Here is a 15,067-nt window from a genome sequence, read left to right on the forward strand (position 1 = left end):
AGATTTACTCCTTGGAAGAAAAGTTATGACCAAGCTAGACAGCATATTAAAAAGTGGGACATTACTTTGCCAACAAAGGTCCGTTTTGTCAAGGCTATGGTTTTTCCAGTAGTCATGTATGGATGAGAATTGGACTATAAAGAAGGCTGAGCAGCAAAGAATTGATGCTTTTGAATTGTGGTGTTGGAGAAGACTCTTGAGAGTCCCTTGGACTGCAAGGAGATCCAACCAGTCCATCCTAAAGGAGATCAGTCCTGGGTGTTCATTGGAAGGACAGATGTTGAAGCTGAAACTCCAACACTTTGGCCACCTGATGTGAAGAGCTGACTCATTTGAAAAGACCCTGATGCTGGGAGGGATTGGGGGTAGGAGGAGATAGGGATGACGACAGGGGGTGAGATGGTTGGATGGCATTACCGAGTCAATGGACATGAGTTTGGGTAAACTCCAGGAGTTGGTGATGGATTGGGAGGCCTGGTGTGCTGCAGTACATGGGGTCACAAAGAGTCAGACACAACTGAGCAACTGAACTGAATTGAACTTGGTGGAGAAAAGATTCCATGGATCATTTAAGTAAGTGGCAGCATCAAATTCTACTGCTGGGCAGGGAACACGGACACAAAAGGAAAAGTGAACACCTGAATATAATCAATCTGATTGAAGGGAACGTTCCAGGGCTCTATTGCTAGCTCTTGCAGAAACTACTTATCAATGAGATAAATGATGCTCCTTTTGAATGTGCAAATCAATTTGCATTAGAGCTTTATTCAATACAATGAATAAGGCATTGATTTACTAATTTATTCATTAATGATAAAGTTTCTGGCAAGACTAATCCCAGAATCTTTCAACCCTTCCTTCTTTTATGTTCAAACACTTCTGTTCACTTAAATTTCTCTATTATTTTTCTTTCTTCTCATTTTATTCCCTGTGAGATGAACCTAGACATTAAACAGATTATCTTGACTATAGAAATGGGGAAATTGGAACACACAGGTGTTAGAGATTGCTTAATAAAGAGGAAGTTAGGACTCTATGCCACTCATCCATATCTTCCATTTAGCCAACTCTGTCAAATCTAAATAAGCAACACAGAGGCAGAATATCCTGCTGGTCAGGATAAGGTATTATTTACTTATTTGGCTGCACCATGTGGCGTATGGGATCCTAATTCCCTGTCCAGGGATTGAACCCACACCCTCTGGACTAGAATCACAGAGTCTCAACCACTGGACTGCCAAGGATGCCCTCAGGATAAGTTACTATTCTTATTATGTAGAACCATACTGCCTAAATCTTGTTTATTTATAAAGGAATTTACCTGTAAGTAATATCAAAGATTTCATTTTTGTTTGTGAGCAAAACTCCTAAAGGACATTCATAAAACAGAAAAGACACAGAGCAAATGGGCAGAAAGAAGTACTCATTTTTAGAAAGATGTATAAAAAGTCTTTCCTGCAGGCCTCGGTCTATATATCTATGAAACTGGCACAATAATTATGTTTTTCACAAGACTCAAGAGTCTGGAAAACTAAAATAGTTCAGAAGGTGATTTACATCACCTTGTCTTTAGCACATTGTGCAGACATAATTGAAACAAAACTGAAGAGGGCAGCTAATATTTACTGGGCATTGTAAGTGCCAGGTACATATTATAGCCGCCAGCCCTATGAAGTAGGAACTATTTTTATTCTCATATAGATGAGGAAGCTGAAGCAGTGAGAGGTGAGGTAAACTTGTCCAAAGTTGCCAAGCCTAGTAGCCTAGTTCTTCCATTGGAGACGCCATGCTTATGGGCATAGGAGAGGCTTCCTTTGTTTCTCTAAGAGGTGGTTTTGTGGTTTGCACAGGGCTAAAGCGGAAGACCCTGATGCTGGGAGGGATTGGGGCAGGAGGAGAAGGGGACGACAGAGGATGAGATGGCTGGATGGCATCACCGACTTGATGGACATGGGTTTGGGTAAACTCTGGGAGTTGGTGATGGACAGGGGGCCTGGCGTGCTGCGATTCATGGGGTCGCAGAGTCAGACACGACTGAGTGACTGAACTGAACTGAACGCGGACATACCGTTCTGAAATCCTCTTCGAACTTGAAAGCCCCGCCTCCCGTGGCACAGAGCGTGGTGTGCAGGCTGGAGAAGTTCTTCTCGCTGCCCATCTGGATGAACTTGTGCATTGCACAGCTGGGGAAGCGGATGAAGTGCAGGTTCCCCTTCCGCCCACACATGGTCAAGTTTTTCAGTTCCAGGTGGACGTCTCGGATCCCGGTTTTCCCATAAGCCGTGTTAGAAGTCAAATACTTCCTGATGCTCTTTAGGTTCTCCACCTCCTCCTGCTCTTCTTCAGCTGTAATATCCTTCGGCTCAAAGTAGACCAATTTAACCAGCGTCCCACCGATATCCATGCCGAACCACGGGAACGCTAGGGGACAGAAAGAGTGACCATGAATTCTGTACATTCAAGAAACAGTCAATAATGAAACGCAGTGGTGTCGCATATGTATGTGCATTTACCATTAAATTTACCAGAATTCTACTCTAGGTGCCTAAAAGAAGAGACAGGCGAGGTGAAATACCCTCTTTAAAATGGTGCCCGTGATTCTGCTTTCATCCCACTCAAGAGTTGGACTCAGAATTGACTATGAGATAAGAATAGGATTCTCTAAGGCAGTCAATGGCCGCTTGCTTCTCAGGGCTCCAGAATGTCACCAAATGGAGTGCAATTTCAATACTTAGAGATACATATTTTGCATACACTCTGGCTCCCAAAAGCTATTTTATCAGAATTTCAGGGAAAGAAACAATGATCTGACACCAGAGGAAATGCTGCTATGCTATCTGTATGTACCAAGAGATGGTATGTTGACCCCTAAGCCTCATGCTCTCTTCCCAGAGCACTCTTGGATGATAATTATCACAGTATACAATTTTTGCCTTCACGAGCTGACTTTTATACAATGTGACTCCACTGCTTCACTCAACAGAATAAACAGGAAGGAGAAAGGAGAGACAGTGGCTTATAAGAGCTGAGGGGCAGACATGATGATTCCGATGGCAACAGGCCTCTCAAAAGAGCAGATCGAATTACAACTCATTCCTTTCTTTTCTAAGGAAGAGATTCTCTCTCCATCTCCAGGTGCCCACCCAGAAGTCCTCACCTCAGCCCTGTGTCTCCTCCCCCATCGATTCTGATTTAATTCTTGGGGAGGACCTAGGCATGAGTATTTTTTTAAGTTCCCCAGATGTTCCAGTTTGCAGGCTTGCAAACTGCTGAACTACAAGAACCATGACCACCGATGGTCAAGCCTACAAATACCAGGTATACAACACAGAGGCATGTTTTGTGTAATATTTTAATACATAAATATATGTTTATATTTAATAAAATGCTGGAGAGGCTTACCTATGACAAAATGAATTTCCATAGTAATTATTTTTATTGTTATTGTGAGGAAAGGGCTGAGCTCCCTGAACAGGCTGAGTTTATTTAGAGGCAACCTGGAAAATTAATACTGGACTGTTGAATGCTTTGTAGTAAGCACGGGGCAAACCCAAATGGGAATCTGAAATTTGGAGATCCCTTTTCATCTTCCTCAGTAGACTGTATGGGCTAAATCTGAATCTTACAGTAAAAGTGAGTTTACATTCTAAATCAACTATACTGAGATCTCGGAGAAGGCAACGGCACCCCACTCCAGTACTCTTGCCTGGAAAATCCCATGGACGGAGGAGCCTGGTAGGCTGAAGTCCATGGGGTCGCACAGAGTCAGACACGACTGAGCGACTTCACTTTCACGCATTGGAGAAGGAAATGGCAACCCACTCCAGTGTTCTTGCCTGGAGAATCCCAGGGACGGGGGAGCCTGGTGGGTTGCCGTCTATGGGGTTGCACAGAGTCGGACACGACTGAAGCGACTTAGCAGCAGCAGCATACTCAGATCTAAACTAAAAACACCAAAACTGAGTTTAAAGACTCAAGAAGTTAAAGTGGCTTCTTTCAAAAAGCTTATTTCATTCAGCCCTAGACAACAGCCACTTGAGCCCTGGTCAAATTGTGCACATTATGCCTAGAGATTACACGGCCAGCAACAGAACTAGGACTTAGAGGAAGTCTTCTTTCTAGGCAGCCCCACTATTTAGCCCTCTCCATCAGTACACTGGGAAGGGAGGAGGAAGGAGTACATAGGAGGAAGCCATTCCTGCCTAGAATCTTCTCTCCTGTGCTTGCCTGTTGTCATTTGAGTTCTGATCCAAGCCAGCTCCTCCACACTTGGTAAGCAGTAACTCTAATGGTAAATCCCAAACTCCCTAGAAGATTGAGAACAGCAGGGACTTCCCTGGTTGGTTCAGTGGCTAAGACTGTGCTCCCAATGCAGGGGGCCCGGGTTCAATCCCAGTTCGGGGAACTAGATCCCATATGCTGCAACTAAGAGTTCTCATATGCCATAACTAAAGATCCTGTGTGCCTCAGTGAAGGTCAAAGATCCCTCATGCCACAACTAAGACCTGGTGCAGCTATATAAACATATTTTTTTTTCTCAAAAACATATTAAGAGAAGCAAATTCCGGTAACAAGACTGTTAACAAATGTCCTCTTATCTTTGCAGAAGTTTGCAAAGCAAATCCCACACAGCTCAGTGTAGACCGGGAAGCTTGCCTATCCTAGCAGGAGAGAGCAGAAACCTGGGAACCATTCATCCCTAGCTCACAGATGATGTTCTTGGTCCATTCTCGAAAAATCACTGTCAGCACGGCCCACAGTGTGCATGCGTGAGTGCTCAGTCACTTCAGTTGTGTCCAACTCTTTGCGATCCCAGGGACTGCAGCCCACCAGGCTCCTCTGTCCATGGGATTCTCCAGGCAAGAATACTGGAGTGGGTTGCCATTCCCTCCTCCAGGAGACCTTCCCGACCCAGGATTGAACCCATGTCTCTTACGTCTACCTGCACTGGCACAAGGGTTCTTTACCACTAGCGCCACCTGGGAAGCCCAACCCACAGTGTAATAGGTCGAGTCCCAGTTCAGGATTCTGAACAACTGCTTCTCAGAAGCAGCAGCCAGTAACTAGCTCACACTAACTTCCTTCACCTCTCTGGATCACAATTTCCTTATCTGCGAAAGGAGTGGACTGTGTAAGAATGGCCTCTAGCCCCCTCCCTCCCATAAACTTCCCAAGGATTTTTTTTTTTTTTTAAGAAACACATATACAAAAATCACAACCAGCCCCAATCAAATAGGCCAACCAGAGCCCTAGTTTTAAACCCCACTGAAATATACTGTAGTATGTCAACAGTGTCCAGTTATGCAATCGAGGTTGCAGGTATAATCCATTCTTGTCCACGTAGGAAAGACACCTACTACTGAACAGGATGGGAGAAGTGTATTCTGGAACACTGCTAAGGATAACCATTTTTGACAGACTCTGCCAACATCTATTAAAAGCACACATACATTTTAAAATGCAATTAATTCCTCTCTCGGACCATATTTTTTAAAGGACTAGTATTTGAGGATGGGTATAAAGAAGTTTACTGCACCCCTTCTTGTTGACTAGTCACCAAGTCATGTCCAGCTCTTTCGCAACCCCATGGGCTGAACCTAGCAAGGCTCCTCTGTCCATGGGATTCTGCAGGCAAGAATACTGGAGTGGATTGCCATTTCCTTCTGCAGGAGATCTTGCTGACCTGGAGATCAAACCCATGTCTCCTGCACTGCAGGCAGATTCTTTAACACTGAGCTACCTGGGAAGCCCACTGCATCCCTTACAGTGGCCAAATGTAAGAAAAACAAAAAAGCAAGATCAAAACAAATTGGAAGCAACATACATGCCCTTTAATAGAGAAACTTCAATAAAGCATGACTTTCCAAACCATGGGATATTAGGCAGACATTAGAAAGAATGAATGAGATCTATACTAGAGATACCCCCAATCTTCTACGGATGAGAAAAACAAGAGATACCTAGCAGTGTAAATAACTTATTAACTCCATCTGGTTTGGAAAAAAAAAAAACGAAGGGAGAAAGGAAAAGAGGAAGGAGGAACGAAGGACAGTGGGCAGGCAGGTGGAAGGCAGACCCCAAGTGTTTATGATTATATGAGCCCACATGAAGGTAGAGAAGGCCACCCCTTCGGGTTGTTTATATTGTCGGAGGATGGTGGGATAAGTAGATTGTATAGGTAGAGGCTAGAAGTCAGAGAAAAGCATGAGAAAATTCTATACTTAGAAATTTCAGTACGTGAAGAAGTAAAATAAGAATTCAGTGATAATGGAAAATAAGACATCTTAGTGCAGAATGGACAGAACAAGTTGTATGTAACCCAGAAAAGCCCCTGTGGCCTGTATATGGTTGGCTGTTGTTAATTTAAGTACAGGCAACTGAAAAGAGGTCTCCCTTTTTAAAATGTGTCTAGGGACAGCTAAGCATATTATAAATTATTTATAATTCCAGTTTCTTCTTCCTGCGTCACCTCCTCCATTTCAAAGCTTTTGTTAGCAGCTCAGCAAAACAGTGGGGGAAAGTGTAGAGTTTTGAAAATTCAGTTAAATGGCGTATGAGCAGTTTGGGTTAAGGTAAAAGGGAATAAGGATTGGAAAACTATAGTTTAAATGGCAATATAAATTGCTTTCACTTACTGTATTCATTCCTTACCTTCATAAAAAATTAAATGCCCTTCTATTTACATTTTAATGCTTTTATAGGACACTATCATATTTTAAATGTTCAGTTTTATTTATCTTCCTGATATCAAGGGCTACCTAAACGACAGTTCCCATATACAAGCTGTGGTTGGAGACAGAAGAGAAAGGGAAAAAAGAAATCCGAATGCAGCCACCATCCATGACTCGTGTTTTCTTTAATCCAGGGTATGCAGATGTTTTGATAAATTTAGCTGAACCACTGATAAGAATCTCTTCTGTGTTTGCCAGAAGTGATGCTCCTTCTAGATACAGAATATCTGCACTCACTCTTTACTCTTCCCTTTTAAACCCAGATGCTTTTTTTTTTTTTTTTTTTAGTTCAGAAGCCTCTAGATCAAGAGGACCCACATCTAGAGTTGATGTTGAAATAACTTTGTTTCACCTCCTAATTTAGTGCCAACTGTGCATCACCTAGGCTCTTTGACTGGGTGGGACTGTGGGGTTCTCTCCTTTGGGGAGGAGATGAGTATTTCACGTGGAGGAAGGAGAGTGAGCCAAATACCTGGGAACCAGAAGCACACCTTGTGGTGGTCACTGGTGCTGCTGGCCCCTTCCCTCCTGGACTGAGTTTCTTTCCCCACTCTTTGTTAATAGATTGTCAAGCAAACTAATAAATAGGTGGGAAAGAAGTTTGAGGATTGTGTAATCAACAGAAAAGAGACTTTTCAAGTACTTTGGAAGATATTTTTATACTATGTGAGTACCGATTATGCTCAAGTTGCCTAGGGACTTCTGCAAGTTAAAAACACCACCAATAACAACTTTAATTTAGATCCAAGTATGTAATACAAACTGCATTTCTTTACAAATTTCCTCAGTGCTAGCCACCCCCTCACTGTGTCTCAATTTGACTGACAGCATAATGAAATTCTCTGCTAATGTATTCACGGAAGCATTGAACTTTAAGAGGTGGAAGGGATCTTTGGTCAAATTCAACACTTTGTTTACAGATAACAAAATCGAGGTTTGGAAAGATCAAGAGATTACCCAAGGTTGATCACAGTAGGTAACAGAAACTATTTTCAGTTTCATGAGCCCACATATTCCCCATTTCGCTAGGCTGGTCTGAGTTGAGTTGTCAGTCACAGACAGAATGATTGTAGGCAGGTTTTTCTCTTGAGCCATTTACTAACCTGTAAGATGAAGTAGACTAACTAACTAAGGTTCTGTTAAATTCTTACATTTCATCATCCCAATCACACATATACAAAGTCCTCCAAAAGCATAGCTTTAACAGCATAAAATATAAGAGTTGAAAACCTAAGAACTATTTAAGGACCTTGAAGAAAATGGTAAATGTAAAATTTAATAAAAGGGTTTCCATAACATTGTGAAGAAACCCATAATTATTGTACACAGAGCAGTCTGCTAAACATTAAATACTCTACGCAAAGAAACTTGAGTCATGGTTTCTTTTAAATTAATGCATACCAGATTTCTTGAAATTTTAGTCACACTGCAACCCACTCCAGTATTCTTGCCTAGAGAATCCCCACGGACAGAGGAACCTGGCAAGCTACAGTCCATGGGGTTGCAAAGAGTCGGACATGACTGAGCGACTAAGCACAGCACAGCACAGCACAAAGGTATCAGAACACAAGCACTTCCAGAGTAGGAATGGGAATATAAATGGTTGGAATCCTTCCTCTGGGCTATTTGGAAATATATACTAAAAAGCACCAGATTCCTATGCCCTTTGATACACTGGTTCCGCTTTACCCTATAGAAATAGTTATGCATGCATTCAAAAATTTATCTTAAAAATCATTGTTTTACTACTACTACTGAGGAAATGAATTTCATGTCCAAAAATAAAAGGTTGGTTATAGACAATTATCCATTAATACAAAGGAACAATATATCACCATCAAAATAATTTTGTAAGATAGCAATTAATGCGGAGAAGGCAATGGCACCCCACTCCAGTACTCCTGCCTGGAAAATCCCATGGATGGAGGAGCCTGGAAGGCTGCAGTCCATGGAGTCGCTGAGGGTCGGGCATGACTGAGCGACTTCACTTTCCCTTTTCACTTTCATGCATTGGAGAAGGAAACGGCAACCCACTCCAGTGTTCTTGCCTGGAGAATCCCAGGGACGGGGGAGCCTGGTGCGCTGCAATCCATGGGGTTGCACAGAGTCGGACACGACTAAAGTGACTTAGCAGTAGCAGCAGCAGCAATTAATGACATGAGGAGAATGTTCATTATATATTATTAGGTGAAAAGTGCGGGTGGTTAGTGGTACATTTTGTATGATTACAGTTTTGTGTAAAAATTAAACAGTTACTTGTTCCCAGAAAACAAGACTAGAAACTTCAGGCCAAAATGTTAACAGGCATTATGGATAGTGTGTGCTAAGTCACTTCAGTCCTTTCCAACTCTGCAACCCTATGGACCACAGCCCACCAGGCTCCTCTGTCTGAATACTGGAGTGGGTTGCTGTGCCCTCCTCCAGGGGATCTTCCTGACCCAGGGATCGAATCCACATCTCTCATGCCTACCTGCATTGGCAGGCAGGTTCTTTACCACTAGCACCATGTGGGAAGCCCATTAGAGTGGGCTTATGGTTTTTTTCTTCTGGCTTTGCTGATAGGATGTTTTTCAATTTTTACAATCAATATGTTTAATCTTCATAAGCAGAGTTTATTTTATAATTCTCAATCAAAAACTTCTCTGTAATGATGCAAAAGCTAAAAAAAAATGTTTTAATTTCACTTCAATGAACAGAGAGCAGGTCTGTGGTCTTGCTCATGAAAAAGTGTGCCTTCATTTCCTCATCTCAACAATTTGGGTTACTCATCTCAACAATTGCTTTCTCAAGCAATATTCTGCTCATGTCAAGCCTGTTACCAAAATCTAAGATAGCACTATAAAGAGCGTGTGATATATATACACACACACAATGGAATACTACTCAGTCAAAATAAAACAATTAAATGTTGCTATTTGCCACAACATGGATGGACTTGGAAGGTATTCTGCTTAGTGAAATAACTAAACCAGAGAAAGACAAATACTGTGTGCTATCCCTTATATAGGGAATCTAAAAAATAAAACAAACTAGTAAATATAACGAAAAAGAAACAGACTCACAGATATAGAGCACAAACTAGTGGTTACCAGTGGGGAGAGAGGGGCAAGAAAGGGGTAGGAGAGTAGAGGTACAAACCATTAGGTACAGTAAGTTGCAAGGACATACTGTACAACACAGGGAATATAACCAATATTTTGTAATAACTATAAAAAGGAATGATGCTAAAGCTGAAACTCCAGTACTTTGGCCACCTCATGCGAAGAGTTGACTCATTGGAAAAGACTCTGATGCTGGGAGGGATTGGAGGCAGGAGGAAAAGGGGACGACAGAGGATGAGATGGCTGGATGGCATCACCGACTCAATGGACGTGAGTTTGAGTGAACTCTGGGAGTTGGTGATGGACAGGGAGGCCTGGCGTGCTGCGATTCATGGGGTCACAAACAGTCGGACACGACAGAGCGACTGATCTGATCTGATCTGATCTGATAAATGGACTATAACCTTTAAAATTTGTGAATCACTATATTGTACACCTTTAACTTACATAATATTGTACAGCAACTATATTTCAATTTAAAAGGTTGGAAAAAAAAAAAAAGAGGGACTTCCTTGGCTGTCCAGTGGCTAAGACTTCACATTCCAACACAGGGTGTGCAGGTTCCTTCCCTGGTTGGGGAGCTAAAATCCCATGTAACTTGCAGTCAAAAAACCAAAACATAAACAACAGCAGCAATAGTGTAACAAAATCAATAAAGACTTTAAAAATGGTCCACATTAAAAAAAAAAAAAAAACATTTAAAAAAAGAAAAGGAATGACAGGGGAAGCCTGACACTCAAGAGCAGAGTTGTTTAGCTAGTTAGATGCTTGACATCACCAGGGCTCTTTCAGGCAGGAAGGGACCTGATTTCCCTCACTGTTGGCAAGGCACACCCTTGACAGCCTGAATGTTAAACCTGGAATTCAGAACGCACTTAAGAAAGCACAGGGATGTTTGTGGGAATGGATCACCATGGCAAAGGGCCCACGTCGCTGTGTGATAATAGCCCTTCTTCTACTGACAAGCCTCAGATGCCCATCAATTTTCTCCCTCTCCCAGACAGGTGGGAAAGAACCAAAAGGCCGATCATATTCTCATATGCAAAAGGGGAACAGAATAGTGAGAACAGTCCTTTCAGAGAATAATCCTTTCAGAACTCCCAAGGCAAGTAGAAGTATTACCACAACAGTCACCAGAACTAACTTCTGGATTTCACCACCTCTGCCATACAGGCTCCAGTTAACTGTTAGGCACCAAAGGTTCCATGCCTACCATATTTTAAACAATCACAAAAAAATCAGAAGAAAATATGAATTTTCATGTCAAAGGAAATGCTGTCATACATAACAACACATCCAACTTTACAGCAACAGTCGTAAAAGGCCTTTTTTTTTTTAAATGGAGCAAGAGGCCCATAAAGTCAAGAGTGCCTGAGATCCATGAGAGTGAGACTCTGTTTATATTCTGCTCTGTGCCAACCCCAGGTTAGAAGTGACGTGAAACCCAATCAGGGTCTACTTTGCATGTGCAATTTGAACCGCAGCTCTGTGATTTTCTTACAACTGTATTTCCCGAAAGCAACTCCCATTTTAGTATTTTATGCAACTAAATTTTAAAGTCAAATGTTTCAATTATCTTTAGTTTTAAAAACTGATTGTGTAGGGACTTTCCTAGTGGTTCAGTGGCTGGGACTCTCCTCTCCCACAGCAGGGGGCTTGGATTCGATCCCTGGTTGGGGAGCTAGACTAAATATCCTGCATGCGAAGATCAAAGATGCAGGGGGCTGCAACTATGATCTGGTGCAGCCAGATAAATAAAGAAAGAAAAATAAATATTAAAAAAAACCCAAACAACAACAAAAACCTTGACTGCCATCAACAACATTTCTCAAATTTGCCTCATCATAAAAAACATCCAAGGCACTTGTTAAAAATACAGACTCCTAGGCCTTTGCCTGGAGAGTCCAGAGCAGGGGGACTAGAGACAATGTTTTCAAGGAGGGGCCCCTGGAATTCTCATGGGTCAAGTTCAAAACCAGAGTTCTAGCTGAACTAATGCTCTTGAACGCTCGTAAGTACTGGACCACAATTTGAAAGTGAGAGTCAGAGTCTGAATGAGCTGTCTTTGCTCATAACTGCCAGGGAGCTCAGGCTGCCAACTGAGGCCAATGCATGGTAATGACCCGGCTGACGTCCCCATTCCCAGAGGGACTTGGAAACATCTTATCGCTTGCTAATGAAATTATTTCTGGACAATTTATAACACCAGTGCCGCGGGTGATTTTCACATTTTAAAGACAGCTTCTCAAGTTTCCAGTTATCATTCAACCAGGACTGAACCCAACCGACATGGGTCTAGAAATGTTACACATGTAATTAAATTTCATCATGTGCTCCTCTCTCCCAATGACTTCCATTTTAAAGGTAACCAGCCATTCTTCCATAAAGAAGTAAGCTCTGGCAACAGCACTCATGTATTTAGGTCAGGCAGGCAGATATTCTCTGATTTGCAACCCATGGCACAGACAACCCCATGAAATCAGAACAAACAGGTATACTGACATGAAAGTCATGTCTCTCTCTTTTTTTTTTTTAAGTTAAGATTGGGGAGGGGAAAAAAAGGCCTTGCAGGGCCCCACTGTGGTGGCACCAGTAAGTGTATTCTTAGCCTGGATCTGGGCCAGGAGGAATCGGGGCCAAGTTGGAGCCAGACATGCTGCTGCTGCTAAGTTGCTTCAGTCGTGTCCGACTCTGTGCGACCCCATAGACGGAAGCCCACCAGGCTCCCCCGTCCCGGGATTCTCTAGGCAAGAACACTGGAGTGGGTTGCCATTTCCTTCTCCAATGCATGAAAGTGGAAAGTGAAAGTGAAGTCGCTCAGTTGTGTCTGACTCTGTGTGACCCCATGGATTGCAGCCCACCAGGCTCCCCCATCCCTGGGATTCTCCAGGCAAGAACACTGGAGTGGGTTGCCATTTCCTTCTCCAATGCATGAAAGTGGAAAGTGAAAGTGAAGTCACTCAGTCCTGTCTGACTCTTAGTGACCCCATGGACTGCAGCCCACCAGGCTCCTCCGTCCATGGGATTTTCCAGGCAAGAGTACTGGAGTGGGGTGCCACTGCCTTCTCTGGGAGCCAGACATGACGGGACCCAAAATGTCAAACCCCTGAGGCTAAAACAAACTTTTCCTCGAGTCTCTTCCATGAGTTGCTGACAGGCTCAGTGAGGTGCAATCTCTTTCCAAGGTCCTGGAATCTCTCTCTCCATTCCACCTTCTTACAAGAAGTTAGAACAGTGAGGGCGGTCATTGCAGTGTCCATTGAACTCATCTTCTCACCCTCACGCCTGAAGTCCAGCCCTGCTTTCCTGCAACAGGTCTTAAGGAGGAGAAATGAAAGGCAGATGAAATTTGTTTCCTATTCCCTTGCAATATTCTCAGGCTGAGTGTGTGTGTGTGTGTGTGTGTGTGTGTGTGTGTGTTGGGGTGGTGTGTGTGTGTGTGTGCATGTTCAATTGTGTCCTACTCTTTGGGACCCCATGGACTGTAGCCTATCAGGCTCCTCTGCCCATGGAGTTTACCAGGTGAGAATACTGGAGTGGATTGCCATTTCCTCCTCCAGATGATCTTCCTGACGCAAGGATCAAAACCGAGTCTCCTGCCTTGGTAGGAAACATTCTTTACCACGGCACCACCTGGGGTGGCAAGAGATGTATACAATTACAGATCTTCCATGTGGTCTTCACCTTTAGTTACACCACTCGACTCATCAGAAATGGCTTTGCTGGTGCTCAGCAGTAAAGAATCCACCTGCAAGGCAGGAGACATGGACTTGATCCCTGGGTTGGGAAGATCCCCTGGAGAAGGAAATGGTAACACACTCCAGTATTCTTGCCTGGAGAATTCCATGGACAGAGGAGACTGATGAGCAACAGTCCATGGGGTCACAGTCAGACACGACTTAGTGACTAAACAACAACAATTCATCAGAAATATAGTCCATGAATTAAAAAGAAGATGCCACAGTTTTGACCATGCAGAGATGTGCCAAGGGGACCTGAAGGCAGTGCACCTGTATGACTGTCTCCAGTGTGATCGTTTCAGCCACCAGAGCTGATCCCAGCATCCACTTAAGAATGGTTCTTCCAACTTCCTAATACCCTGCACTGAAGCTCAAGATGGTAATCTCATTACCTCCTTAAACAAATCCCAGTTTAAATCTCCAAGAGGTTTAGCTTTGTGTCTTGACAAGCCACCAGAGCATGCTTACTTACTCTAGGGACGCTATTGACAATTTAATACCAGGGGGTGGTTAATTAAAGAGGCTTTGGGGAGAACGGCATTGCTAGGTGGCACTGCAGAGAACAACGGGGCTACCAGAAATGAGCTTTGTTCATTAATTTTAGCTGTGAAAGCCTGGCAAACCTTTCAGGTCTAGCTGGGTGGGGACTGAGAAAAGATGTGCTAACTGCTCATGTGGCGATACAAGCTGAAATCGAGGAGGTCACAAGGACCCTCCTTCAATGATCTAAGACCAAGTTATATGCTTATGGGGCCACCGATTCAGTGAACAGATACTTTGTTCTATAGACTGGGAGGTTCTATGGTGGAGTCAGGATGCAGCAATGAACCCGGTCTCCTGGCATTTACATTCTCCTCTGCAAGGACTGATCATTAATCAAGAAGTCTGGAAAGAAGAAGTGAAAATTCTGCTATGAGTGAAATTCACATTGTCCTTGTACCAGACATTACTTAATTAAAACAATCCTTTAATATTTACAAAGGGCAGCAGTTCTGTGCAGGGTTCTCTTTTGAGCACAGTAAAGTTTGACACTTCCCAGACATTCAGGAACCTTCTAATTCAACTGCAGATAAAGTTTGAACCTACTAAATGTTTCAAAATCACAGGATGCTAGTGTTGGAGGGATGTAAGGGCACTTTTTTAGGGAAATGCACATCAAAACCACAATGAGGTATTTCCTCAAACCCACTAGGATGGTTATAATTTAAAAAATGGAAAATAACAAGTGTTGATGGGGATATGGAGTAACTGGAACCCTCCTACACCGATGGTCAGAATATAAAACAGTGCAGTCACTTTGGAAAATAGTCTGGCAGTTTTGCAAGAGGTTAGACATAAGCTTGTCTATAATCTAGCAATTGCATCTTGGGTATATACCCAAGAGAAATGAAAGCATATGCCCACACAAAAATTTGTATGTAAATGATCAGAGCAGTATTACATATAATAGTCAAAAAGTGGAAACAACAGAAATGTACATCAATTGATGAATAAC

General features: G+C 42.9%; 1 protein-coding gene across 5 annotated transcripts in view; it reads right to left on the reverse strand.

The window, feature by feature from the left end:
• The window catches only part of PANK1 (pantothenate kinase 1), a 104,431-nt gene that overhangs the window by 23,124 nt on the left and 66,240 nt on the right, over window positions 1–15,067 (reverse strand). For all 5 annotated transcript variants that reach the window (XM_005225413.4, XM_002698345.6, XM_005225411.5 and 2 more), the window contains one exon: window positions 2,069–2,421. In XM_005225413.4, the coding sequence (XP_005225470.1) occupies window positions 2,069–2,404 (336 nt within the window). In that variant the 5' untranslated portion in view covers window positions 2,405–2,421. The remainder of the gene's footprint in view (window positions 1–2,068; window positions 2,422–15,067) is intronic.

The sequence above is a fragment of the Bos taurus genome, chromosome 26 (assembly GCF_002263795.3).
Source record: "Bos taurus isolate L1 Dominette 01449 registration number 42190680 breed Hereford chromosome 26, ARS-UCD2.0, whole genome shotgun sequence".
Taxonomy (NCBI): domain Eukaryota; kingdom Metazoa; phylum Chordata; class Mammalia; order Artiodactyla; family Bovidae; genus Bos; species Bos taurus.